At 44.0% G+C, this 27,725-nt stretch overlaps 1 protein-coding gene across 4 annotated transcripts; it reads left to right on the plus strand.

Moving 5' to 3' along the window:
• On the plus strand, window positions 1-27,694 carry CDC42 (cell division cycle 42). 4 transcript variants are annotated; one of them, XR_013185101.1, is made up of 8 exons: window positions 1-133; window positions 12,858-12,999; window positions 17,277-17,349; window positions 20,229-20,338; window positions 20,434-20,631; window positions 21,347-21,680; window positions 22,306-22,465; window positions 24,827-25,697. XR_013185101.1 is itself a non-coding variant. In XM_054647843.2 (6 exons), the coding sequence occupies exons 2-6, from the start codon at window positions 12,895-12,897 to the stop codon at window positions 26,376-26,378; spliced, it is 576 nt and encodes a 191-aa protein (XP_054503818.1). In that variant the 5' UTR covers window positions 1-133; window positions 12,858-12,894; the 3' UTR covers window positions 26,379-27,694. The 4 variants fall into 4 exon arrangements, 2 of the variants coding, with proteins under 2 accessions (XP_054503818.1, XP_077046314.1); XR_013185100.1 differs by having other exon boundaries at window positions 21,347-22,465; XM_054647843.2 differs by lacking the exons at window positions 21,347-21,680; window positions 22,306-22,465; window positions 24,827-25,697 and adding an exon at window positions 26,289-27,694.
• The last annotated feature ends 31 nt before the right edge of the window (window positions 27,695-27,725 follow it).

A 27,725-nucleotide genomic window follows, 5' to 3' on the forward strand; every position in this document is an offset into this window, starting at 1 on the left:
CGTGGCCGGCAGGGGGCGCTGTAGCTGGCACGCCCCTCGCCAGCACGCTGCGCGATGACGTCAATCGGCTGCCCCTGTGCCTTCGCCGAGGAGACCCCGCAGTGAGCTGCCAACGCCCGGCGGAGCGTCCGAGGTGAGAGTGGGGGGGGGGGGGGAGGGGGGCGGAGACGGGACCGGGACCCCCGGCCGAGCCACTGGGACCCCCGGACCACCGGCTGGTCCTGATCTCCGCGCAGCACCCACCAGTGGAGCCCTGGCCTCCACCTCGGTCGGAGCGCCCGCTGTGCGGGAGCCGCCCTGCCGGGCCCGCTGTGTGTGCGGAACCTCCCCGGCAGCCGCCTGCCGGGGGGAAGGGCGGCCTCGTCCCGGCGGGTCTCGGTGGCTGCTGGCGGGCGCTTGCCTTTGTGGGCCTGGTCTGTTGAGACGGTGGGCATGGCCGCCGCTTCTCCTGCCCACCCTCCCCCTCCCTTCCGGGCGGCGGACGGACTGGACCCTCGGAGTAGCGCAGGAAGCGTTTCCGCGGCCATGGTGGGGCCCGCCCGTACTCCCTTGGCCCTGCCCGTCCCAGCCCCGCCCTGTCCGTCCCGGCTCCAGCGGCGGCCCTCCGCGCTTGGTGCAGCCCGGCTACGCCCGGGACTGTGGGAGAAGCCCCAGAGGGCTATGGGTTGGGCGAGGTGTGCCGTGCCACAGGAGCCCTGAACCGCAGGGGGGTTCGGGCATGGTGAGGGATTGAGCTCCAGCTATGTGCCCTGCACAGACAGCGCTCAGTCGAGAAGTCGCAGACTCTTCTGGGCATCTGCCTCACGAGCCCCAGTGCTGTGGGTTACCCAGAGCTGTCCCACAGCTCTCGTTACAGCGTGATGCCCCTGGTTGTAGCTGGGGTAGCAGCTAACACTGCTTCGAGGGTTCGTGTTGACATGTGTTTTTCATTCTCCTTGGGAATCTCGTAAAATGTATATACTGCTGCAACATAACGCTTCCCTGTGTTTTAAAGGTCTGTTTTAGTGATCTAGACTTCAGTTGTGTATTTGTAAGTAGATAGAACTTGCAGCTGGTGACAGCAGTAGGAGACAGTCACAGGGCCAGGTAGCTGTGAACATAACAGCCAGCATTAGAAACCTGTGCTTAACAAAGAGCATTCTCGTGCTCAGGATTCCTAGTGTCCTTTCTGTGTGGATGCTGTGGCTGGGGCCGCCAGAGATCCCATCTTGACAGCAGCATGAGGAAGAAAAGCTCTGGTGAAGAGGCCATGTTAGATGGCAACTGGGTGATCAGAAGTGGCTTGCTTGGTCTGGCCATCTGTGATTGTCTTTGTCTCGTATTCATCTGTGCTTCTCTCCCAGGACGGAGGTGTGGGTTGTTCAAAGTATTGAGTTGCAGTGCCCCAAACACTTTTTTTTTTTTTTTTGAAGGGGGCATTTAAAACCTGGATCAAGCTCTTTGTATTGCTGATTGGGATAATTCAGTAAAGCATTACAGCTTCTCTTTTTCAGTAAGCAAATTATATTCAGCTGGTTGTACGTGAGGAAGCTGTTATAAACTTCCCTTCTGTTGTAAACTTCTGCTTTGTAAACTCTTGTTGTTAATGTAAGGTTCTGAGGAAGATAGTGCAGGCAAGTGTGTATTTGAGTCAGGTCTTAGACATACAAGTAAGGTTTGAATGAGTATATTGCTGACTGTAAAAATGATTTAATGTTTAAACAGTTCTCATTTATGCTTCAGTAACAAACAAAAAAAAAAGGATTTTTAAGTCTTGGCAAGGAATAAAAAATTACTGTGGTGCAAGATAAAACATGTTTTCACTTTGGTAACATATCCTAGGCAGAAATTTTAATCACTAGATTTACATACTTTGAACTTGGTTATTCAGGACCTGCAGCTGATGCTCTGAATTCATTAAGTGCTCTGCTTTAGAATTGTTTGTTTGCCTAAAACTGATGGTAGGGCTGGGGAGTTTGTGATGTTTTTACTGTTTAAATAGAAAAGCTCTGGAAGCTCTAGAGTGTGAAGTACCTAAAACGGAAACTCGAAAACTGTCCTGCTAAAAACCAACAGTAAACAGAAATGGAGCCCCTGTGAAACTCCCAGGGATTTCTCTTATAAGTGTGCTGTGGGCTTTCCTTGCTCTAAACCGTATGTGGGGCTGATGGAAAGTGCAGCATGAAGCTGGCCACTAATCTTGATGTAAAGTTTCTTTTTGGTTAAAATAGTGCTGTAGTACTAAAATAATTTTCTGTCTTATGAGCATAGATAGCTGGACCTTACAAGTAAAACCTTTTCAGCCACTCTCTTGTTACCATGGGGGGGGTTGGTGTAGCTGGGTTCCAGCTCTGCTGTTAGCTCCAGAAGACTAGGACAATAAACAAACGTGCAGCACTACAGCTGAGGTTTATGTAAGATGTTGCAGGTGAGGTGTGTGTAATCTGCTTGTTGCCCATGTGAGTGCTCTCAGCTTTGAAAGTTGTCTAGGCTTGTGTGTGCTTATTCCTCTGCCTGCTCTTTGTGGTCAGCTGAGCTCTCCTGCTGTCCTTTGACACCATCATGAATTTATGATAGGAGTTTCTAGAACAAGAGACAGGAGGAATTGTAGGGAGTGTAGTTATCCTTGTCCTTTAGGAAAATATTCTTTGCTAAAAAAAGAATGATATCTTTTTAATTTCAGAAGATGAAAGTTCTGTCAAATCAAATGGAAGTAAAATTTCCCGGGTTTCTGGTGCTTCAGGTAGCAAGAAGCCCTCTTTAACCACTTAATCTTCTTCCTTGGCTCCTCTCACTCCCTTACATTAAATGTAGGTGAAAGCACCCTTGTTAATATATGACAAATAAAGCAACTTATTGACCAGATAAGCTTTTATGCAAAATTTTAAAAGAAATTTTAAGTATCTTTACATTTTCGCAGCTGGTCATCATTTAATTATCTGGCTTTCGCCAGACCCTACACTTTACACTTTATTATGGTTGTACACTATACGAACTGAGTGTATATCCATCAGGAAGGACTGCCATTAGGAGTGGTAGGTAAAGAAATCCCGTTCCCCAGAGTTTCTGCAAGGGTTGAAGCCTGGCTCAAAAGTTCTCCCTTCCTGAGGATGTCTGGCGACCCCAACATAGTGGTCAGCTGCCTCTTGCAGCCCATGGTGTGTATGTCAGTACTTGAGGTGAGTGACAGCAATGGCATTAAGGGAGGTAGTTTCCAGCTTCTTGTGGGGGATCCTTTAGGTTGCTTTTGAGTGGATGAACTGGGTTTGATTACCTGGCCCTGGGAGTGCAGAAAACTGCAAACAGTGAGAACAAGAAGCAGAGTTTGTGTAATTAATCTTTGTAATCTCCCCTTGGAGTTTCAGAGAATGACTCTGACCTAAAGAGTTGTAGAACTTCAAAATACTAATTTTCAGTAGAGCAGCTGTTCTTTCCTTTAAAATGTTGATTTTTCTTCCAAACAAGTGATATTTTATAAAGAGAAAACAAAGAATTTGTTTTGAAAAGATTTTAAAAGCTGTTATTATGGTTTAAGCTCTTGTGCTGCCAGTTCACCCCATTACTTTAGAGTGTTATGGCATAATTCCTACCAGGAGAGTTGGTCCATGCACCATTTTCTTTTTCTTGTCTCATGAAAAAATACAGAAGCTTTTTTAGTAAAGTAACATGGGGGCTTCCTTGGGGCCTTTGTCTGGAGAGGTTCTACCTGTCTCCTGTAGGTACTTCCAGCTACATTTTTGCCAAGTTGTCCATGCCTGTGATGAGATTGCATGGGATCTGCATGTGTTTTCCAGCGTAGACCAAACTCTGGCAGGTGAAGGTTTTCACCAAGCTGAGGTGGTGTTAGAGCAAGCCTTAGGCTGCTGTGGATTGGGACCAGTAGAGACCCTGGGGGAGCTGCAGAGGGTTGATGTGGCATGTGTTGCTAGACTCACAGCAGTAGCTGAGACTGCCAGAACTATCTTGCTTTGGAGCAAGCTGGTTAGAATTGCTCAGCTCGTCTCAAGTTGAAGGATGCTGACCTGTGTTTCTGGCCAGTGATGAGTGTTCTGTTTGGGGAAATAATGACAAAAATGCTCCTGCAGCTTTGCATGCAAGTCAGGAAGGCCTCTGCCACTCCATGAGCTGGATGACTGTGAGCACCAAAGAGCAGCTGGGGAACAGCTGAATGCTGAGGGGCTTGTGTGGGGCCTGGATCTGACTGCATCAGTGTGTTTGATCAGTTACCTTGAGTTCAGTGGTACTTTGGGGTTTAGTGCATGTGAAGTGTTGCTGAGTCTCCCATGTCCTGGAATGCTGTTACTTTTTCGTGAGCCTCTTGTGCATCTGGCGATAGCTGAATAACTGCCAGTTGCCCAGCAGGTCCTGAGGAGAGGGCTGCTGGGGCTCATCTTGGGCTTGGCGAAGTGGGGTGGTTCCAGCTGCTCTGGTTCCTTCTGTTGGTTAGGTGAATGAAGGGCAGCTCCCCTGCTGCTGTCATGGTGTTGGTGAGTCTTCCAGCTACTTTATTTTAACAGCGATCCAGGATAGCTCAGTATCTGGAAAAAGTTGCTTTTGCAGTGTTTTTTAACCAGGCTTTATCTTTGGAGTCTTCAAACAGCATGTTGGTACACAGCCTGAGCTATTCTCCCTGAACACAGCGCGTCTTCCTGGGAACTTTCTGTTTGTGTGGATGGAGGACCTGCAGCTGTCCTGTTCCCCACGCATAACAGGGGTAAGCAGGATCTGCTGCAGTGTGCAAGACAGTGTGCTTCTCATGAAGGAAAACATGCCTCAAAATAGAGGAACTTCTCCCAATATCTTTTCTACCTCTGTTGAATGTAGCTGGCCATGGGAAAGTGGGGAGAACCATCAGGGCCACGTGGGCCTTGCTTGGATGCTGTGTTCAAATAAGAGCGTAGGTGCAGCTTGTATTTTTAAATATTACCAGTATGCAACAAAGTTAGTGAAAATAGGGGTTTTTAAGTGGTAATAAAATATTGAACAGGATTTTGTTGCATGGTTGAGGAATACAGCCTCCTGTAGAGTGTGAAAGTGAAGAGTAATAAGATAAGATTAAAATGCCTTTGGCAGAAAAGGACTTAATGTAACCCCACACACTTCCCAGTGCTTAATCTGGGGCAGGTTTTTCCAGTGGTGATGCTACTTTTGACAGCGTAACTTTAACCAGAGTGATAATGGGAAAGTTGTCACTTTTTTTCTGTGGAGTTTGTGTTCATTTGAAGGTGGTTGGTTGGAGCCTTGAAGTGGGATAGTGGGCAGTACCTGTGGCTAAGGAGGTGCAGGCACAGCTGCGCTGCAGTGTAACTGATATGGCAGCAGAGCCTGCTGAGTCATACTACCTAGCTGGTCAGCTTTCTGGTTTTGAATTTAGGGCTAAAATGGGATGACATGTTTTTCCTCTTCTTTTTATTGAAGTTGCAAAACTTGGTATGTGTGTTACGGTGCTGCTGGTAGTTTGGGCTCAGGCTATTCAAATTCTCCTGCCCAACTGTCTTCACTTCCTGTTTTGTGTATGTGTACCAGGCGGTTGTGACGAGTCTTTAGGAAGATGTGCAAAGTAGCTCTCAAATATTACAGAATTAGAGAGAGAAAATGACATAAAGTGTAGAAAATATCAGTTGACCTCAAACAGTGGGGTCCCTTCCAACTCAGCATATTCTGTTCTATTCTATGATAGCTCTATGATAGTTGCATTTTGAGAAGAGATCTCTTATTGCTTCTTTGGCAATTCATAGTAATTTGTCCAGAAAGGGGACTTCAAACCTGCAGAGGTGCTGGGGTATACGGGCTCTGTTGAGTCCATTAATCTGCAGATTAAGGGATGCTCGAGGACTTCAGATACATGCTTTATCTTCCAACAGGGATTCCTGTGATGATAGCAAACTTTGTGGGTTGCAAGAACAACAGAAACCTATGAGATGAACCAGGGCTGTCATGGTATTGATCCAGCTCTGTTGGTGACGGTGATCCTGTGGCTCTTCCCACTGCTTGTTTTTGTGTGCCTGCCCACAGATTTCTCATGCTGACATCCAACACCAGGTTGAGACTGTTGATGTGAGCAGGCATGTAGGATGGAGCCCAGCAGTATGCTCTGCTGCTGTCGTTCTCTTCAACTTCAGATAAAAACCCACCCACTGCAGATCCAGGTCTTTACCTGAGTTCTTGTGTTTATCTTGACAAAGCTTCTAGTGCAACTGAACTTTTGTGCCTCTGTCTTGTAATTAGACACACTTATAAAGTAAACAGCAACACTGGTTTTTGGAGACAGAATTTGTACTCTGCAGGGAGAACTGGTAGTATTTAAAGGATTGTGTCTGATCTGTTAGTGATAGTTAACCCCAAAACAGTGCTTAAAGCAGGATAGCCTTTCCAAGATGATGAACTGATGGAGTACAAGATTGTGTCTCAAGTCTGTCCCTTGTGCTTTTGCAGGCTTTAGCTTGGATTTCATGATTCCCTTGTTCTAGAGGAGTGGAACTTCAGTACTGTCCTGGTTTGTAGTTCAACAGCCGCTTTAAGCCTCACCTAAGAAACTAAAGACCCAGGTGATAAACTTGACTTGGAACCTCTGGGAACAAGTTGTGTTTGTGTATAGAGATTAAGTGTCTGCAGCAGCCTAAGCTCTGGGCAGGATGGGCGGTTGAGCTTGGGCACCAGGTAGTTTAGAACCTAATATATTCTTTTATGTGTCATTTGCCACTTTACTAGCATAGAAGTGGCAGATGTGGTTAGTTCTGGGGTAAGATCTTCATGAAGAAGATGATTCCTAGCAAGCTGGAAGGTGGGCTTTGGGTTGGAGGATTTTCATTGTGTCTGTAGATGGTTGCTGCACATGTGCAGAGGAGAATTCTGGCCATGGTGATACTACTCTTAAAACCAGTTTTGCTTTCTGTGCCAGTTCGTCCTTCTGTAGTTAACTCTTACTCAGAGAGTGGCTTCTGTTTGTGTTTTACATCACAGGTTTTGTGACTGTACCAAGAGGTCCAAGGTCTTCTCCCTGTGCGGTTGGCAGCTGAGCTCATGTGGTCCCTTTGTTAATGGCTTGGGATCTCTGCAGAGAAACTGTGTGTTGTATGTGGTGACCTTTGTCATGTAGTATTTGTAATATAGGCGTAGAGTGCCTCTTCCATGTAATGCTGGTAGGTATCTCTGGTGAGGCAAATCAGGTTGCTGGGATTGTAGCAGCCAAGTATGTCTCCTTGGTGCCCCTGTGACTGGAGAGATTTGTCACTTTGAAAAGCAAAAGTGTTTGTAGTAAGGCTAGAAGAGGTGGCTGAGGGTAAGGACCTTGAAATAGAATAGATTAATTTGGGAAGAAATTATCAAGTACAAAGGAGGACTTTATTTAGAACTGTGTGGTTTTGCAGGATATGAAATGAAACTACCATGGAAGGGCAAAAGTAGTTACCTGAGATCATGAATAAAATCCTGTGAATATTGTTCCTGTCATTGTGGACTCCTGAGTGCTTTGAGTTGGATGAATAAACTGTTAACTGTAAAATGACATTGGATGGGGAAAAAAAAAATCTTAGTTTTCAGAAATGGCTGCTTGTTTTCTTTGAATGAGGAGCAGGTGCCCAAACAGGATCTGGAAGCTGTGATTGACTGGTTAAGGTTCAACTCTTATGCTAATGGTGTATCCCAGAGAGCACCACAAATTGGTTCTTAGTTGGCAGTACCTTGCAGTGAGCCAAGGTAGCCAGTCCTAGTGATGAAATGGCAGCAGTTTGAGTCCTGCCTGATAGAGGAAGTGGTGGTGCTGCCGAGGCAGGAAGCGAGTTCAGGACACACAGATCTGACAGCACAGTTTCCTTTAGCTGGGAGAATGTGCACATTTTAACCTGAAAACAAACTTCAGTAGCTTAAAAGTTAGAGAAATTTTAACAAGCTTGAAGGCTTGTGATTTCTTCTTCAGATTACATGTGAAGCAAGAGTGAAGGTGAAGTCGTGGGGATTGTAACTCTGAGTTTAGTAGGGAACACTGATTGTGTACAAAACCGCAAACAATTTCACTTAATTCTCCAGTTAATAGTGCACATAGGTACTGGAACAGATTGGAGCTACTCTTAAATTACAGAAAGTTTGTGAAAGCCAAGTGCTCCCATAGTACCACCATGTTTCATATGCTTGCCTTTAGGATGGGAAAGTCAGACTTGCACAGAAGATGCAAGTGTGTTTGGGATGGTATGGCTAGTGCTTAGTCAGTGGGAACCTGCCATGGGTACCGTGGATTTCTTCAGCCTCTTGTGATTGGTTAGTGTCTTGGTGCTTGAACAGGCCTGTGTGACCAAAGTGCGTCCCTCCTGAATTTCTTTTGCTCCAGGAAGGATTACCAAGCTCCAGAATGTCCCCCTGGAGACTTCTGTTCCTTGTTTGTTGTATTGCTCACGTCTCTGTTAACACTTCTGGAATTAATCCTAAATGCAGATCAGCTGTCTTCCACAAAAGTGTAATGGAGCTTTAAAGCAAAATTTTGTAAAATGTGCCTATGAATTTGACAGAGTTTACATGGCTGTGTAATCCGCAGTTTCCAGATGCCAGATCCCAGTTCTCTAGGACAGTGTTGAGTTCTCTGAAATCCTGCTGTTGTGGTCACATGCTGAGCAGGTTAAAATCCAGCAAATACTGCAAGTATCATTAGTTAACATGTACTTTACTGAATTGCTGAAGGTTTTGATTACACTACAGAGAGGCTTGAGGGATCAAATCAGTGCAATGCTCTGTTTCTTTTTTTTAATATGTTTTATGTATGTTTTTAAGAAATCTTCAGAGCTCCTTGAACAGAACTAAGTCATATTGACCTGCATTGCATTCCTAGTCTTTATCAGCTCTTCTGTCTGGGCTTGGCCAGATGGCACACAATTACATGGCTCAAAATCCACTCACTGCCCTCAGACTGGGATGACTTCAGTGCTTTCCAGTCTCTTTCAATTCTTTCAGATATTTAAAACTGCTTGGAGTGCTCTCTCTGCTGGGTGTTGTACATACAGACTCCCTTTTAGTAGGTGGTGACTTCTGGGGGGCAACAAGCCCAAAGCCTCTGTAACTTCTTTGTTTCTATTTCCCTTGTTGTTGCACTCTGGGGATGAGTTATTCTGTGGTTAATCTCAAATTGGATTAAATACTTTTAAACCACAAGTCAATGATCCTTAAAGCTATTCCTATGGAAGAGGAGGTCCCAGGATTGTGAATCTAAGCTCCTTAGAAATGAGCTTGTTTTCAGCTGTGATCTGTGGACTTCTTACAAGTGCAAAACATTAGCTCATCCAGCTACTTTGCCACTGCTAAGACTTTGGAGGCCTGTGCTGAACACTCTAAATCTATTTAAAACTTACACCATTTTATTTCAGTATTTTAGCATAAAGTGATGCATCCATTTAAAAAACGTAGGGGGGTCTCTTTACCTAAGGGATGTGCCCAAATTTTTGTTTCTTTTAATGTGTAATTTTGAAGTGTCTAATTGTGGTGGGGGCAACCAGAATTGAACAACTTGTGTGAGAGCAGTGGTACTTGCTTGTTTCATAGAGAATTTCCAGTGATCCAGTTCAATTGTTTCATGGTAAATGCTGTTAGTTTTGTGTTTTAGAAAGGAGAAAAAAAAACAAAAAAGAAAGAAAACAGCCCTGCCTGGGCTTTTCCAGACCCCTGTTGTGCCATTTAAATTCTACTTTAGGCTCCAGAGCAAGGCTTTGGGTTATTTGCTCTCTGTTTTATTCCCACTGCCAGAAAACTGAAAGGATCAGGTCACCTGGTAGAAAACAGTAGTGCGTGCTGCCTCACCCTGTGCAGTGGCTTGTGTGTTTGAGTCGTTGATCTGCTCCACACCAATGCTTTGCTTCAGGAGGGAATTGGAGGTGCAGAGAGAATGAATGAGCAGTGCTCCTGTAGATGCTCTTGATTTGCAGTGCTGGTGTTTCTTTGAGAGAAACTGTGTGGGATAGGGCTGGTAGCTCACTGCCGTAGTCAGAGCTGTGGTAGGCATAATATGAGATGTGTGCAGCTGGTGCTGTGTCAGCCCCAGACTCTGACCTGAGCCCTTGCCAGAGAACAACATCTTCTCTCCCAGTGTCAGTGTGGGGGGACTTGCGTGTATCCAAGGACAGGGAAGAAGCAAAGGCTTGCAGCACACTCTGTGACCTGAGACACTTTCTAGTACTGTGGCTTGCTTGATGCTCTCTGGAGTAATGAGCTTTAAATATTTTTTCTTTTTACAAAAGTGTATGTGAGGTTTTTTGGTAATACACAAAACCTGAGTTTATGGAGAGTCATGGATTGGTCTGTTGCAGTGAGCACAGGGAATGCTTCAGAGTCAGGATTTTATCTCTAGTGTGTCTTCTGGGCTCTGGACAGGTGGTCTGAAGCAGATGTGAAATCTGTAACTTACAGGTAGAACAGGAAGGGAGGATTACAGCATGGAGGAGTTCTGGTCTGCCAGGGAGAGAGCTGCTTGGAAAGAGTGCTTCTCTAAAGGTTTGACTGTAAGTGCTGTTACGTGAGAGGGATGTTCCTCCACTTGTGCCAGCCCTGGGGTGAGCAAGGACAGCTGGAGCAGGGGTTCCAGGGACTGGCTGGGCAGTGTAACAAATTTGAGTGGAAGTTGGAAAAACATATGAGAAGTGGCTGGGAAACCCAGTCTGGAGATTTGTTTTGTACTTCATTTACTAACTCTGAGAGGAATTCTTGGAGGCAGCAGCTTACTCGCATTGAGCAGCGGCAGAGCTGAATGCTTTGGGCTTTGCCCAGACCGAAAGGTAGATGGTAGAATTGTATTGCCTATATCAGTGGGGCATACTGCTGACTGCGTCTGGGATTAGCTGGAATGCACTTGGGTTCATTTGCTCTGCCTGAGTTTTGGCATGTTTTCCTTTTGAAATCACCTTAATGAGTGGCTCATGCCTTTGCACCTTTTCTCTGAGCACGAAAACTTTCTTAATATGGGCCTGAGCTGTGCTGCTCCACTGCCTGCTTTCTGTCTGGTTGTTTTTGTTTTTTTTTTCTTCTGAAATGGGACTTTCTCTGGGATCAATCAGTGCTGACAGCATGGCAAGGCAGAACTGTGGGAGCCCTTCGCAACTGAGGCAATATTGAATAATAGTACTTGGGTGTAAACAGTTGAACTGGCCTGAACACAGAACATGTCTTCTGAAATGTAAATAGTTGCTTTTTCCTTCTGAGTAAATATGTGTTTGCTTCACGGCCAAATTGCAGAGCTTTTTGTTGTATTAATGAAGGGCCTGTTGATACGTCTGCACAGTGCATCCTTCTGGATGTCTGCTGGGAAACTGAGATCTGCATAAATCAATAGATTCTATTGATATTGAAATGGGGCACTGGTGGCAACACCTGATGCTTACACACATTATTTATTATCTCTGTGCTTGCTGAAAGAAGAATTATAGGTGAGGATGGCAATGGGAATGCCTGGTGTACCAGGTGCTCGCTGATGGCCTGCCCTGAGAATCTTTGCTGTCATTTCCTAAAACTGCTTGTGGTTTTGTCCAGGTCTTGTGGGAATGGTTGTAGCTAGTATTCCCCTACAAAGTACTGTTCTTAGGAACTTTTGAGGATGTTTATTATGAAGGTAGCTGTCTTTCTTGAAATCTTAGAGCAACCCTTTGGTATCTAAAGAAGAGCTGGGGGTGGTATGTTTCTTTTGAGTCCCTAGCAATTTCCTTTCCTTGCAGGAATGACGGTGTGATACACAGTATCAAATCATGTTGCTGGCTGTGACTAAAGCCTCAAAAATTTGGATTTGCACTGCACTTTATTTACATTACTGTAAGAAATGAAATCTTCAGGAAGTGACCAAATGAATAGTTCAGGAGGGATTGATTTGGATTTTTTAATACAGTTACCCTGACTTGCAGTTACCCAGACCTGAGAACCATGGCAACATCCTTGCTTGATAAAGCTTTGCTGGCAAATTTGTGATGGCAAATTTGCTGCTTGCAACACCTGCTGCTCCCCCTCAGGACTTTACAGAGACTGTGCAGCAAGTCTTTGTTGCTGTAAATAAAAATGTTTTGGATGATATTATGCTGACAGTCTGTGAGAGCTTTGCCACTAATTTCCTGGGGTCAGGATTTCACACATCTATGCGAAGGCATGACCAGAGGCCTGGTACACCTCTAATTAAAGTAATACACAAATGAAAGACAGCTGTGCAACACTGGAGATAGCCAGCAAGTGTTTGGAGGAGATATTGGTGATGCATACTGGTTTAGTTCATGCACTAAAGTTTTTGCTGAGACTGTGTTGGAGTAACTGGGTGCATTTAGATTTTGTGATGTCAGAAGAGTAATCCCGTCTCCTTGGGATCTGAATGCCCTGCTGTAAACACTTCACAGTGGGCATAAAGGTATGTGTTAACTAGCAACTTTAACCAGAAAATTGTAAAATGATGCTTAGGTCCTAAAAAAGACAGGGAGAGAAGAAAATAATCATGTTTATTTCTGTCTGTACATGTTAATTTCTATTCCATAAACACTTCTGGTGTGTCTTATGCTGAGCTGCTCTCCAGCGGGAACTCTCTGGAAGGCAGGTGTGTTCCTGAGCAGCTCTCAAGACCAGAGCTTACGCTTCCAGCTTCCAGTGCATGTGAGGCTAGACATCCATGCATAAAAATCGAGTCTGGAAAAGCCAAAAGATGTTTTTGCCCGTCTCTAGGTAACTAGGCAAAAATTCTTCTGTTTATGAATGTGAGCTGCTTTGTGTGTGTGGTGGAGGGAAAGGATCTACCAACTCATTTAGGAATGTCATGTGTGCATATCTCACATGTGCTATTAGTGGTTTGGGCTCATGTCAAAGGTGATGTGCATGGCTGTCTAGTGCATGTGGGAAACAACTAAATATATGTATCTTTTTTTTTCTTCTAGGTTCTTTTTGGAGTTGATAATCTAGTAGATTTCAACAATGCAGACGATCAAGTGTGTAGTAGTGGGTGATGGTGCTGTTGGTAAAACTTGTCTCTTAATCTCTTATACAACAAATAAATTCCCATCGGAATATGTACCAACGGTAAGTGTGAGAATGGCTCAAATTGTTCTTTGGGCTTGCTGGGGCGGGGTAGCATGAGTTCCTTTTTGAACTAACCTTGATGGCATGCATTTCCTAATACGTGTTCTTATAGCCTCTTGGAGACTGACTAATACAGCATGGAGAAGTGAGAATCTGATACCATGCTGTTACCTTCCATATCCCCTGGTAGTGCTAGTCAGTTCACCTGTATATGGTCAGTTCTTGCTACTTGACTGCTGTGCAGAATCTGCATTTTCTTTGTGGATGGATTCTGTGAGTGAGATAATCAGTGCCAACAACTGCAGATCAGTGGAGAGTAAGCAGTAGGAACACCCGCTCTCCTGGTTGTGCTCTCACTTCCTGCTACATCTTTGTTTTTAGGGAAGGGAGTGTTTCATGTTGCTAGAATAGTCAGTGACTACAGTTAACATTTTCTGAGGCTCATTTTTCTCACTCATTTTTCTCACCCTCACTATGGAGGGTGATTTGTCAACTTCAGCTAAGTATGAGGAGTGTGTTTGGATGCAGTCACATTCTTTTGTACTTCCAAATGTATGCATAGTCCTTAACTACGTTGAAGTAACTGTTTTGAGTTTCACAGGCTCAGTTTTCTGAAATACTGAATCCCTTGACTTATCCAAAGTTCAAGTTGAGAGCAGTTTGACTGCCTGTGAGGCATGTGCATGGTCCTCCTGCTAGAAAAGTGCTTTTCTACTTAATATTGCATATGCAAGATTGGTGTACTGCCACTGAGGTGGGTCAGTTTTTAGTGAGGTTGCTGCAAGAGACTGGCAGCTGGATGCTCTTTTTACTAATTTTCTCTGTTATGGACCGAAAAGGCCATCTTCTATTAATATACAAGTTGAAGAGTTTATCTGTGTATCCCAAACAAATTTGGACGTGGAAATGCATCACAGAGAACATCTGCCAGTGATAGCGTTGGTAATATTCTCTGTGTTACAAAGTAACTCAGAAGACCAGGTAGCTCCTCTGAGATGGCAGTTAGCTCTGTCGGATAGCTCTTTTGGAATAGGACTTTACGAAAATGTCTTCTCTTTGTGGGAAAGAAGTTGCAGTAAACATCATCACGTCTCTTTGAGATACTGGCTTTATACGCTATCCAGAATTTTTCAACTTAGCAGATACGAGGTTTGTCCTGGGTAGGACAGATTTCCACAAAATAAAAATGTTTGTCTTTAGTTGTAGATCAGGAGCTGAACATAAAAGAACTCCCAAACCTCCTAGTCTTCAGGGTAGAGGCAGTGGTCACTAGTGGGAACTTGTGGATTGTGCTGTAGGCACAGAGACCCGGGATCAGCCTCTCTCATGGGCTCTTTATGGATTGGTAGAGAAGTGGCATTTGAAACTGTTTTGCCATTCTTAAGTTTTTCAGTGGTGTCAGATATCCTGATGTGATGCTTGTAGGGCACCTACATTCTGTGCTGTACCTGTGAAAGGCTGCTTGTCCTATTTAAGCTGTTCTTTATAGTCAAGGCAAAATGAAATTGATCAGTGAATTCAGCAGTGAGTGTTTCTATACTTACCCCTTAAGGGAAGTGATTAAGCTGAAAAATGTTATAATCTTAAAATGTATGTTTTGAAAGCCTTGGTTGGTATGCTGTCCTGCACACAGTAGTACTAGCTGTAAATCTCTGCTAGAAAGGAATGTGGAAAACATGCCAAAAAGTTAGTTGCCAGTGAAGCGTGTTCAAGGTGTGCTAAGGCTTCTCTATAGTGCCTTTTAAATCTGCCTCATGTTTCCAAAATGCTATTTACCTCTGAACTTCATGGCTTGAGGAATTCGCTGTTCTGGAGATATCAGAGGCCCATTCCTAATTCTGTGAACAGCCTAGAGGCATACTTCAGACTCTGGAAACTGGTGTGTCACCTCTGATATTTCAGCTAATGCTTCTAGTAATAAATGGACTGAGAAGTAGAACAGATACTTCTGTTCTTGTGCAGTAGCCTGGCCACAGTATGGATGGAGAGCACACCATTTCAGTTCAATAGATAGTTCTGTTCAGTTGGTGCTGTGTTTTGCAATCCTTTCGCTTCATGAAAGATGTTTCCCAGTGGAAGATGGGTTTCATGGTGGTACTGCACGTAGTTTGTTACCTGTATGTTTTTGATTTTGTTGCCGTTCTCAAAAATCAAGGCAGTGAAGGGCACGTCACTGGAAAGGCACTGGCAATGTTTGGGTTGTGACAGCTCAAGTGAGAGCTCATGCCAGTTGCTGCAGTGGGCTGCCTGGCATTGGCAGGAACTGCTTTGGGCTCTGTTTTTTAGCCATTTTGGCACAACTGAGGATGAAATTGTCCGTGAATTGTACTATGAGGCTATAGTTGCCTGGTTTCTGTGAAGGCCAGCCTCATAACCCTGGCCTTCTTAGGGCTCTACGCCAAACATTTCAATAGAAACTGTACCTTAACACAAAAATTGAAATTAAAAAATCCCATTTTGCAGATAGGGAGCTTTAAAAACAAAAAACAAGATGAGAAAGGAGACATGCTAATTGCCCTGAAAGGGCAGCTACAGGTGGTAGCTGAACAAAAATGGGGGGATATTGCTGGGGGATTGAGCTGCCGACCATCTTCTGACATGTGGAAGAGGAAATGCTCTGACCTTCATCACTCTGGCTCCTTATTCTGTTCCTAGGAACAGAGGAGTCCTCATCCTGATAGGTCTTTTGGGGTCTTAAAGCAGTACAGTCATGGGATGTTGAATGTGCCCTGTGAAAATGCTTTCAACCATCCCTCAACCTCAAGGTGTGATTTGGAGCTAGACCCTTGTGTGTTCAGTAAAGCAAACCCAGTGCAGTGTTTGATGGATTGAGTTGCAGGTAGTGGGGACGAATAGTGATGTCTCTTGCAGTGCTTTAAAATCTTGAATGTGCTAATTCAAAATAGTGTGAGAAGTGGATTTCTGCTTCTGGGTGATGTTCTGGGGATATGCAGTGTGCAGTGGCCATAGTTACTTTCTCAGTCATTGTAAGTTTTGAAAAGCTGAAAAAAATAGGATAGTGTTAGGTCTGTCTTTATCCAGGGCGGTCAGGTGGGAAGGAGACATTTGAACTCTGGGGAGTACAGCTTTGAAGTGCGGTCTCACTGCTCTTCAATTTTTGTTGTTTTTTTTCTTTTTCCAAGCTCTTACTGTTATTAACAACAGATGCATGTGACTACTTGTTTTCCACATCCCTCCCTGCTCACTTCCATGAAAAGCCTTTGAGGTGGCTACTGATATCTTTCCTGTTGGGATTTACTTCACCTGTGAGAGCTGCTTAGGCTGCAGTTCTGTGAGGAAGCAGAATTTCCTCATCATTCTTTGGAGATCCTGACTGGCCTCAAGTGACCATGCAGCAACTTGCAGGCGCAGGTGGTGGGTTTTTGGGGTTTTTTTGCAGTGAGGAGGATCTTTTTGCCATAGGTTGTTTCTGCAGTATTGTCTGTTGTGGTTCTGAAGATAACATCATTATTGAAATGAAGGATGCTGACCTCAGACAGTGCTCTCCTGAGTGGGTGGGTGTAGGAGTTGAGCTTTTGTGTAGGCCCTTATGCTCAGTTGTACTGTGAGCCACTTAGTGGGTGAAACACTAGTGGGTAGGGCTGGTTTTAATCTGTGCAACGTCCTGGAGGGCAGTACTATTGTACCAGGTGCTGTTGCAGAGGCAGTAGAGCTTGGTATCTGGAGCCTGACTCTCCTTTTAGATTGGATTTGACACAGATTGATTTTTTACCAGTTACTGCTTCCTTCAAAGATGGAGGATAAATCTCTCTTGAAAGGATGGACTCTATTATAGAGTTCCCTAGATACTCAGAAATATGGACTTCAGAGGATTTAGGTACTGTGAGATACAGTCCCATCACTGCATGCCCTTGAATGGCAGGGCTGACTTTACCTGTTCTGTCCTTGTGAGGGTGTGTTTACTGTGTCTAAGACTAAGGTTGAAGTTTGGAATTTCTGTGGCAGCGTGGGAAATCTCCTTGCAGTAACAGGCAAACACTGTTGTAGGTGTTTTGCTCAGTGATTTTTACTGTGTGTTATTCAGTGGTGTACCTTATATGCCTTTGCTTGACTATGTTGTGGAAACAGTTGGAGTATCACTATTACATGTGGAATTGTTCTGTTAATAGTATTAGTTGTAATAGCACTGTAAGCCTGATGGTTCTGTTTTTCCCTAGAAGTGTCTCTTATTGAAATCAGATGTGCTCTGACAAGGTGGGTAGGATGATGGTTTGAGAATCATGTCTCCTTGAAACATGTGTCTCTTTTCTTGCCAGGTTTTCGATAACTATGCTGTAACAGTGATGATTGGAGGAGAGCCTTACACCCTTGGCCTCTTCGATACTGCAGGTAAGAAACCAAGCGCTTGTGTCATTGTACTTGAGCAAGATTTACCTGAGGTGATGTTGAACATGAAGACATACAGTTGGGGTTTTTTTGTTGAGATTTTCTTTTAATAGAAGGGGAAAATCTCTCTTGATTCTGTCAAGACAGAATGACTAATATTAGAACCTCTTAAATATGTTGTATGTCTCTGCATCCTTAATGTGGATGAAGTCAGGGTGTGGATTTCATAAGCCCTCTCACTGCTTGCTTTTAAAAATTAAAAATTTGCTGGCCTCTTGTTCAAGCTGCATCTCAGTTTTAGGTTGGAGAAATGTGCAGTGATGAAACAGCTAAACATGGCTTTGCATGTGTGAAAAGAAATGGTAGAAACTGGTTCAGCTGCTGGATGCTCGTCCCTACCTCCTAATAATACTGAAGTGATGTGGCAGCAACTGGTTTTGTAAACTCTTCTTCAAAAGAGCCCTTCTGGAGAGCTTAGTCCTTAAGCATTCATCTAAAATTGTCTGATATAATTTAATCTGTTTCCAGCTGTGTTCTTACATGCAGCATTAGTGTCTAATATGATTAATGAAACAATCTTAGGTTTCCAGTTGAACCCTATAGCTGTTGAAGAAACTTTCCTTTTTGGCCATCTGGTCACACTTCACCACCTGAGCTGGGACTGAAGCCTGTTCATAGTGGCAACTCCAGTGACACAGTGGGGCCTTGCTTGATTCTCAGTGTGCACCACACTCCACAGTCAGACAAGGTCTCCTTACTGCCTCAGCCCCAGGTTTCCCATAGATGTCTCAGGCATCCAAAGCCTTAAAATTTAATTGTGGTGCAAAACCAAAATAACAGCTTGAGCTAGTGCCTGTGGGAAGAGACACTGAACAAAGCAAACTGTGGGCTTTTATATCCCTCACAGCATGTGTTTGAAAGTCTGGGAGCTTCCAGCTGAGTCCTTGGCTCCTGCTGTATCTCTGAATGTGCATCAGCTGGCGGTGCCACAGGTCCCTGTGCCCTTCATTGTGCAGAGGGTCAGTGCCAGCTCCTCTGGAGCTCCTGGACACCCAGAGCTCACCTGCTGCTGGCACTACATCTGTACCTTGAGCTGCCTGTACTGACCGTATTCTTCAGCATGGCTTCACTTAGCTCTTCATGTTCTCCTCCAAAATGTGATTTGTGTTCCCATTACTGTAAGCTCCCTAGTTCATGGATGAGGAGTTAGGTGGAAAAGAGAGTCTCTTTCCTGATGTATGTTGTGTGGTCTGCTGTAGGGATCTTGGTGGTTCTACAGCAGTTCTAGCATTGCATGGTCCCTGTGTGGGTGGGTGATTGTGTTGGTCCTTCTCTGCCTGTTTTCCGGCTGAGGGTTCAGACCTCTGAGAAGTGTTGTGTGTGTAGTTACGCACATTTTCTGTTATCAACATGAGCAGTGATCCAGCTAGTAATTTTGAGAAGTTACCAAATTACTTTAATGCATGTAAGTGACTCTGTGCACTTGTGAATGTAAAGGCTTTCTTTCCAGAGCAGGACTGCTGAGGGGAAAGTATTCGTTCTTAATGGTTGCCTGCTTTTTCTAAATACCAGCCAGCACAGGTGACAAAATTTAGCAATGTATGAAGCCCCTATTGCTGGTTCTCAGATTAAAACCCAAGTCTTTGTTTTGAGCTTGTACTTGGAAGATAGACTTTTGGAGTAGTCTGTTAATTGCAACATGTTATTTTAGATTTAGATTAGATGCTAGGAGGAAATTCTTCCCTGTGAGGATGATGAGGCCATGGCACAGGTTGCCCAGAGAAGCTGTGGCTGCCCCTGGATCCCTGGAAGCGTCCAAGGCCAGATTGACTGGGGCTTAGAGCAACCTGATCCTAGTGGAACGTGTCCCTGCCCATGGCAGGTAGTTGGAATGAGATGAGCTTCAAGATTCTTTACACCCCAAACCATACTGAGACTATGATTCTGGTCAGTGCTCACTCCTCTCTGTCCAGCCAAGCACAGTAGACGGGACGGGATGTCTAGGTTTCCATCTTCAAACTGTAGGTCTTCTCCATTGAGGTGTCCCAGCTGCTGTGTTGGCTCCTTCAAGATCTTGTAGGTCTTTGTCCTGTATGATGACTGAGACAGCATTAGTTGGAATCTGAGACATCTTAAAAAAGTGTTTTGGATTTCGTTGCCAGTAAGTGCAGCAGCTTCATGGCCAAATTGGGTTTCTAAAAGTAGTGCTGCTGAATTGGGCAGGAGGAGGTTTAAGAATGAAATTTGACAGTCAGGCTGGTGGATCAGTGCTAGTGGTGCCTTGCAGAGACTGTGTGCACATAGGGACTCAAAGGGCAGAGGCTGGCTTCTTCCAAAGCACAGCCCGTGCTGGGACTTCGGTGAGGTTTTAGGGGAATACTGCTGGGTGGCCTGGTCGCAGTCATGTGTACCAGCCACATTCTCCTCCTCGTGCCTGGAGACACTTCAGTGAGTCACAGCATAAGTCAGAACAAAACTATTTTTTTCTCCCTTCTTAAGAGGAGGGGATTTTTTTCAGGGTAATGAAATTTGATGGCATAATACTTGTAATGAATGGTCACCTATAACTGGAGCGACGTTCTGCAACTGTCCTTCATAACTGAAGAGAGTGTTATGCAGTCTGAGGGTGTTTGATCTCAAAATGTATTGGAGGCTTCCCAGCTTTCCTGTGACTTTCAGCAGCTCACATAGCAACTGAATGAATTCTGGATTTGAAACATAGATTTTTCAAATGTTTGAGTTCACTATGTGCTTGGCTATTTGCTGAAGAGTTAGGATTAATCACAGCCATGTTATTGTGATGAAATGTGCATTCTGACTCCCTGTAAAGGGCAGGATTTTGTCGTCTGGGTCTAATACAGTGTTAATTTCCTCCTCTCTAGGTCAGGAAGACTACGATAGATTACGACCCCTCAGCTATCCACAGACAGATGTATTTCTGGTCTGTTTCTCAGTGGTCTCTCCTTCTTCATTTGAAAATGTGAAAGAAAAGGTTGGTTGAACTCTGCATGAAAACAGAGCTGCTGAAGTATGTCAGGAGTTATCTTAGGTAGTTAGTAACAAATGCTGTGTCTCTTCTGTCTTTAGTGGGTACCTGAAATTACTCACCACTGTCCAAAGACTCCTTTTCTGCTTGTTGGGACCCAGATTGATTTAAGAGATGATCCCTCAACAATTGAGAAACTTGCCAAGAACAAGCAGAAGCCTATAACTCCAGAGACTGCTGAAAAGCTGGCCCGGGACCTGAAGGCTGTAAAATACGTGGAATGCTCTGCACTTACGCAGGTAAGGGTTGGTCTTTGACCATTTTTGCTTGCTTTTATTCCATACTTTTTTCAGTTCCAGGGAAAAACAGCTCAGTGTGGATGTGAAGGGGTGTAAGCTCTGTTTCTGCTATTTACAGTGTAGCTTTCTCTTTGTCATGTTGTTCTGAGGCACAGAGAGTTGGCAGTGGTACAAAGAAAATCAGCCTGTGTGGTTTAGGCCTAATGTGGGTGATGAAGGAGGGTGTGCTTACTGTGTTTGCTTCTGTGCTGGAGAAAAATAACCGTTGATAACTTAGAAGGTACATTATGGACAATAATTGGGTTGGGACACAGAGTGCACGTCACTGCTGAAACAAGCAGGCAAAGGAAAAAAATGCCTCTCGTTAAAGTTAATGCTGGTACTTTGAAGGCTGGAAACCTTCATAGTTGATAGCTGCCTTCTCTTCCTGTGCAGCTGGTGGTGAGCTCTTTCCTATGTCCTTCCGTCAGATAGAAGTTCTGTTAAAACAGAAAGTAACAGTTAAATAGTTCTTAAGACAGTTCTTACATCATGTTTATAACTTGTGAATGTGAGTCAAATGCCAACTAAAGTAGCTGATTTGAGAGCAAGAAACTCAATTATCTTTTCCCTTTCAGTTAGGAATACTAGAGTGGGAGCCATTTTCTGGCTAGCTGACCTGTTGGCTTGGCTTTGGATGCTCTGAGAACTTAATCTTAGGTTCTTACTCTTGCAGAATTGACTATAACACTTTGAACAGCTTCCTTAATGCTGGTCTGTAAAGAATTTGTTCATCTCTGATGTGCATGGAACGAGGGGTGCACAGTATCAAGCTCCTTACTCTTTCCAGTTATGTTGTTCATTGATCTCCTTGAGCACAAAGCTATTACCAAACTTCACAAATCCAAAGATAAGTTCTACTTATCTTGCCCCTTTTTTCCAGATTGCATGTTTACTCTTCCATTTAAAATCCTCAGTCTTTTTTTGTAACAAAGATTTGCCTGGGTGTCTCCTGTGAAGGAATTGGCTTTGCTGGAGTTGTGCAGGACACTGGCACTGGAGATGATGTGGTGAGGCATGCTACTGTTCATCCTGGGAATCCCTGATCAAAAGGTGGTCTTGGCCATGCTTCCTAACTGCCCGCAGGCAAACTGAGGGCTGTTCATGCTTGAGCTGTAGTTTTTCTTGGGTCTGTTCAGCCCCAAAATACTGTTTTAGATGGTGTCTGGCACAGCCTGAATGCTGCTGCTGACTAGGTTGTAGAACCTGCTAATTGGGTAAATACCTGCCAGGGCCTTTGTCCTGTATTGCTCTCTGAGACCCTTTCCTCTGTAGCTTTGGACTTGCTTTGGACTTGAGCTTGTGTCTGCTCAAATTGCATGGAATCACTTAGAATTACTACAGCAAGAGTTGATATGACAAAAAAATGGTGGTGTTTATCCATTCTTTCTATTTCCCGATAGACTAATCTGTATCTGTTGCAGTGAGCAACTTTATGCACTTGGAAGCTCAGCCTGAATTTTCTTCCAGAGCGTTAGTGCTTGTATCCCAAGTGATGATTTTAGTGGTCAGGAGTGAACTGGGAGGAGGATTCAGAAGCCTTCTCACCTGGACAACTAGTTGGTTTGCATCTGCTCCATTTTTCTCCCTTCCTTTGTTGTTGACTCACCACTTTTTTCCTGGGTCTGTCATCAGTAGCTGGTGAAACAGCATTGTAACTGATCTGCACAGGGTTGTGTGGAGCTTCTGCAGTGATCTCACTGGCAGCCTGCTGAACACAGAAGGCAGCTTCCCTGGCCTGGAGGGTTATTTTCCTACCTGCAAGGTGATGCTGTAGTAGCTGATTTTAGCTGAAGTGAGACTCAACTGGGTGTTCAATCTCTCTTTGGCTTGGATGCTGTCTGTGCGGTTCACTTCAGCAGTGCAGGGTGTTTTTTTTCTTCCCAACTAATTTACAAATTACTTTGACACCACAGTAGCTAATACTCATAGAATCATGGAGCTGGCATTATTTATTTTTGTACTATGTGAGTCATGAGAGGCTGAGTTTTTTCTGTAAAGAGAGTATCTTCTCCCCAAGTTTGGATAACTGCTCTATTGGAGAGCCAGTTCTATCCCCCTTTCCTCAGATTGTGGAATCCCTTTTTGTGATGAAGGCATTTTCAGTGTCTGTCTCAAGCCTTTCTTTACAAAATCACCCAGTGCTACTGTGACAGGTAGGTGAGGCTTTGCTGTTAGGAAAGGGTGACTGACAGATTGCAACTACAGCGATTGTTACTTCTGTTACTCTTGGGTACGGATGTCTGCACTTTCTGAAGCTCAGTCCTAGTACCTCACACCAGAGAGAATGCTGAATTTGGTTTCTTTTTCTCCTGATGGTGGGTTGCAGTTTTGACACAGATATATAAAGTGCTTTAAGCTGTCCATAAACGGAGGAAGCCTGATCTCAGCCTGTTTCCAGTGTAACACAAAAGTCATGATTTTAACAGGCCTGTGTGTCTGTGGTATTGAAGACAATTTCTTCCCTTCATGTTGTTACTCATGGTCATCCAGGCTTTTAACCCTGGTCCATTTTCACAACAATTTTGTCCCAGTCCTTTTTTTTATCCTCTTCCCTTTTTTGCTAGGTCCTTCAAAACAAATCCCAAATTCTGCACTGCTGAACAAATTTCTTGCAGGCGATACAAAAATAAGAGGAATCCCTGAATAGGAGAATTTAAGTAAAATTGTTTTCTTGACTCTTGCCCTGCCTGGGTTCTTAATCTGTTTAACAGTACATAATTGATTTTATGCTGCAGCCTTTTTCGCACAGAGAAATTAAATTTAATTGCTATTTAGACTTCAGAGGCATTATATATCGGAAGTCTTTAGCTCTTTTGTGAGCCTGAGTTGCAACTCACTCAAAGAAAAAGAAAAATTGCTGGGGAGGATGTACAGAATGTACATTGTAGTTTCCTTAAACTATTGTTCTTTCAAGTATAATCTTGCATGTTATGTGATGGCCTTAAATGCTTCCAGATGGCACTGCCTTAGAGGTCTCCCATGTATGTGCTTCAGTAAAATAAGATTAAAGACCTTCTAAAAGGGATATATCCAGTATAACCTATTAAGGGAAAAAACAGTTACATTTGAATGATCTGAAAACAAATTCATTTTTGCACAGATTGCAGTTGTTTACAGGATGTAATTGAAGCTTTTCTGTTTGCTTTCAGCTATCATAAAGCAGTTCTGAATTTTTGAAGGGTGCGCTCATGACAGTAGATTTAGGCGAGTCCAGTTAGTCTAAACTGAGCCAGGTTTCACTTCTGGTGTGGTGTGTAACCTGGCAGACTTGGGAGGGAGTGGTAACGCCCTGCACTGTTCCTGTTGTGCTTACAGCAAATGCAGCGCATACTTTGTGCTCCAGTGTAACCCCTGCAGAGTCCTGCAGCTCTGTGACTGCTTTTCTGGTGTTGGATCCCAATTGTTGCACTCATAAAGCTGTTCCTGTCTTTCTGTGGTTACACTTGCTTTGGCAACTAAACTGAATAACTGAAATGCACCATTTCCATGCTGGCTCCCAGTGTCAGAGTAGCACTGGTAAGGTATTGCATCACTTCTAAAGACTTGAGAGTTAGTGACTGCCAGTGATGATGGCTTACCAGGGTGGTCCTGCTTCCATCCCAGAATGTGTGTTCCCAGCCATTTGGAGACCTTCAGTTATTCAGGGGCTGAATTCACAAAGCAGAGGAGTTGTTTGGAGCCTTTGCTCTGGACCTGGGGAGTTGGGAGCAATACTCTGTGCATCCGAGGTGTTCACTTATCCACAGTGGGTGACAACAAAAGGTTTGACTGACCTTTTGGGTCCCCCTGCTGGGACAAGCTGCTGTGTGCTTGATTTATTCCTCTGTAAACTCCCTCAGTGTAGTACAGCAGTGGAGCGGAAACCGTCACCATTTGTGTGGCCCCCTCCCCCATGTTCTTGCTGTGTTTGTGCCTCTGCCCTTCTGAGTGTTGATTTTGTCCGACTTGGCCTGTCCCATGTTCTGTCTCTGTCATTGACTTCTGGGTTATCTAAATGAGATTTTCTCCTGGGATCTACTTTGTTTTTTTGCAAAGTAAATCTGTTTACTGCCTCTGTGAATTCAGCCTGCTCCTGAATGCTCTTTGTATCTGCTTGTTTTTCTCTAATCCTCTAACCTGGCTGCTGTTTTTTCTCCTCCCCTCTGTCTTGTAGAGAGGTCTGAAGAATGTGTTTGATGAGGCTATCCTAGCTGCCCTCGAGCCTCCGGAAACTCAGCCCAAAAGGAAGTGCTGTATATTCTAAACTTTCTTCTTCCCCTCTTGCTGCTGCTTCCTCTGTCCCACTACTGTAGAAACCCGGTTAAAAATGAATCAAACCACCTTGATTGAAAGCTGTTGTGCCTGCTTGCCATCTTAGAGCGACCTCTGTATTAGCTCTTGGACTGAAAACAGTACTTGAGATCTTTAGTAAAACATTGTGACTGTGGAACGTGAACTGGACTCGCTTAACTCCCTGCTGCTTGGGTTGCCAGGTGTGGCTAGCTTTATAATTCAGGCCGTTGGGGGAAAGGATTTGGTTACATTGTTGTTTAAAGAATGACCAAAAAAATGAGAGATGATGTTTCATCTTCCTGAATCCAACTGGAAGAAACAATGGGTGTGTTTTCCATTTCTACTTGTGACTCTTAACTGTATTTGCATGACAAAAGTACCTGAACTGGTGATCTGCAAATGATGATGTAAAGTGAAGGGTTTTCTGGTTCTCCTGTGTGCAGTGAGATGTTTGCTGTTGCTTTGGCTGTCTGTGCTTTAGTGGAGTATCTGTCAGTCCTTGGGGGGAAGGAAATATCGATGTACTTGCTACTGCTTTATGAACTGTTAAAATTATTGCTTTCATTAACATGGTAGAGCTCTTCATTTCAATAATAGATCCTTAAAGCCTGTTACTGTAAGATGTAAAGCTGCTGCTTACTATTGTGCTTCTGATTTTTATTGTTTTAAGGAAAAAACATCGATTGTAGCTTGTCTTTAAATTTTGAAATTAAAAATTGCAGTTGTTTGTATAAATGACTGATGAAACTTTATTCAAGTTGCATTTCCTGGCTCCAGTTTAATCCTTAACAGAGTGTATGATACCCCTCTGTACTCCTCCCAGCTCGACTTCTCTGTTACCATGGCGGCTTTCTGGGCTCTGCCTGGCTACTTCTAACCCTGGGGTGTTTAGGGCTGGATGCCTGACCAGAGCATATACTGGACAAGGTTATAATTGCATACTTACCTTGTCTCTCCTCCACTGACACACGGGGGTGTGTTGTCACAGGTGTGCTCCAGGTTAAGTTCTTCCATCTGAATGCAGCACTTTCTACTTTGTTACTAGCACATGAAATATGAGTAGCCAGTTAGTGGTAAAAGTTGCCTTAAGGAAATTACTTTGGTGCACGTGTTTTGCTACTTGTGAAGCACACTGCTCTGTTCTCTGAGGATTAGTTTTCTTGTTCTGAAAATGAGATGCTCTGCTGAGAAGCTGTACGGAGCTTCGCTGGGCAGGCAAGCTTTAGGGATGGAAAATCTCCATGTGTCCTTAAGGGGTGTGGCTGCCACTTGGCTTTCTGGGGTTTTGTTTGTGTGAAAAATCAAAAATGAAACTGCCCCTTTCTCTCTTTGCCCCTTTTCAGAAAGGCCTAAAGAATGTATTTGACGAAGCGATATTGGCTGCCCTGGAGCCCCCGGAGCCGAAGAAGACTCGCAGGTGTGTGCTGCTATGAACGTCCCTCCACAGCCCCTTCTGCAAAGCTGGTGTTTGATGTCATACTAAAAGCAATGTTAAAATCAAACTAAAGATAAAATTTTAAAATTTGTTTTTGCAATAATGATAAATGCCCTGCACTCCCATCTCCCCCACACGATCCCTGTGTGAGATGAAAATGTTAGTGTTTATTCCCCAGTGCCCCCTCAATTCACTTAAACTAGTTAATTTTGAGTAATTATGTATTATCAGAAGACACTGATCTTTACTAGTTTTTTTTTTATTTTGTTTATTGTTTCTAATTTTTTTTGTTTAACATCAAGGCATGCTCAATGACTTTTTCTATAACAGACTAATTTTAGGCTGTTTAACTGAAGTCTTGCCCCTTACGCTGGTGCGGCAAGACTTGGTTCTGGTTTCTAGACCTTGTAGGGCTGTTCTGCAGCCAGCCAGCAGCCTGGGTATGAGCAGACTTTAGTCAGGAAAGCAAAATGTCCCAAGCTGGTGCTCCTCTAAGAAGGATTGTAGAAAATACATCTTCTCTGAAGTTGCCTTTTATCTTTTTGCCCTGGCTTTTTAACTGTGCAGGTAATAAATTTATACCCCATCGTCTAAGTTACGAAGCCTTAGGAACAGGAGAATGATTTTCTCTGGATGCACCATCAGACTTGAGACTAACTTGCCGGTCTCTTCCTTAATCTTTGCCATCACATTCTTTTGGCTTGTGCTGAAAAAATAACTGCCCCTTTGGAAGTATGCCTAGCTGGGTCAGTTGGCTTTTATTGAATCTACCTTCTGGCAATCCTTAATTATTAGAGAAATGCTTACAATGACCAGCACATACACGGCTGCTTGGACACCCTAAAGGGACCTGGGATGTGCTACAATGGGTTTTGGAGCTGGCTCTGATGGTGCATCTCTTGCTGGATGGCTTGGCATCCTTTGGGGAGAGGTGGAAAGATAGACCTGTGTCAGTTGAAAAGAAGTGCAGGGAGGGGCTTCTGGTGTTTGGTGTGACACCATATTGGGACCAGTTGAGGGAACCCCTTTTTCTGCATTTTGCTCATGAGTAACCTTGGACCTGTAAGAGGGGCTCCAACCCCTAAGGATCATGTGCAGTGTCTCTACATAGACCATCTGGAGTATCATAAGGATTTTACCAAAAATATATTTTGGTTTGCAAATTCAAAAAAATTTAAGACTTAGGGAATCTTCTCCATCTTCCACAATTTAAATTTCTTGTAGACTCATTAGTGTTGAACCAATGCTTTTTCATGTCTAAGTTCTTTGTATATGCATTCTTTTCAGATGTATTAAAGTATCTTCACAAGCCTGCCTGAGGGTAGTTATTTCCTTTGCCTTTCTT

The sequence above is a fragment of the Agelaius phoeniceus genome, chromosome 24 (genome assembly GCF_051311805.1).
Source record: "Agelaius phoeniceus isolate bAgePho1 chromosome 24, bAgePho1.hap1, whole genome shotgun sequence".
NCBI classification, from domain to species: domain Eukaryota; kingdom Metazoa; phylum Chordata; class Aves; order Passeriformes; family Icteridae; genus Agelaius; species Agelaius phoeniceus.

What these genes read in the sequence shown, in the direction of transcription:
- CDC42 (XM_054647843.2), top strand. Translation starts at nt 12,895, where the DNA reads ATGCAGACGATCAAGTGTGTAGTAGTGGGTGATGGTGCTGTTGGTAAA. An exon ending in TGGCCTCTTCGATACTGCAG is followed by an intron (nt 17,350 to 20,228) that starts GTAAGAAACCAA and finishes CCTCCTCTCTAG; the next exon opens with GTCAGGAAGACTACGATAGA. An exon ending in TTGAAAATGTGAAAGAAAAG is followed by an intron (nt 20,339 to 20,433) that starts GTTGGTTGAACT and finishes TTCTGTCTTTAG; the next exon opens with TGGGTACCTGAAATTACTCA.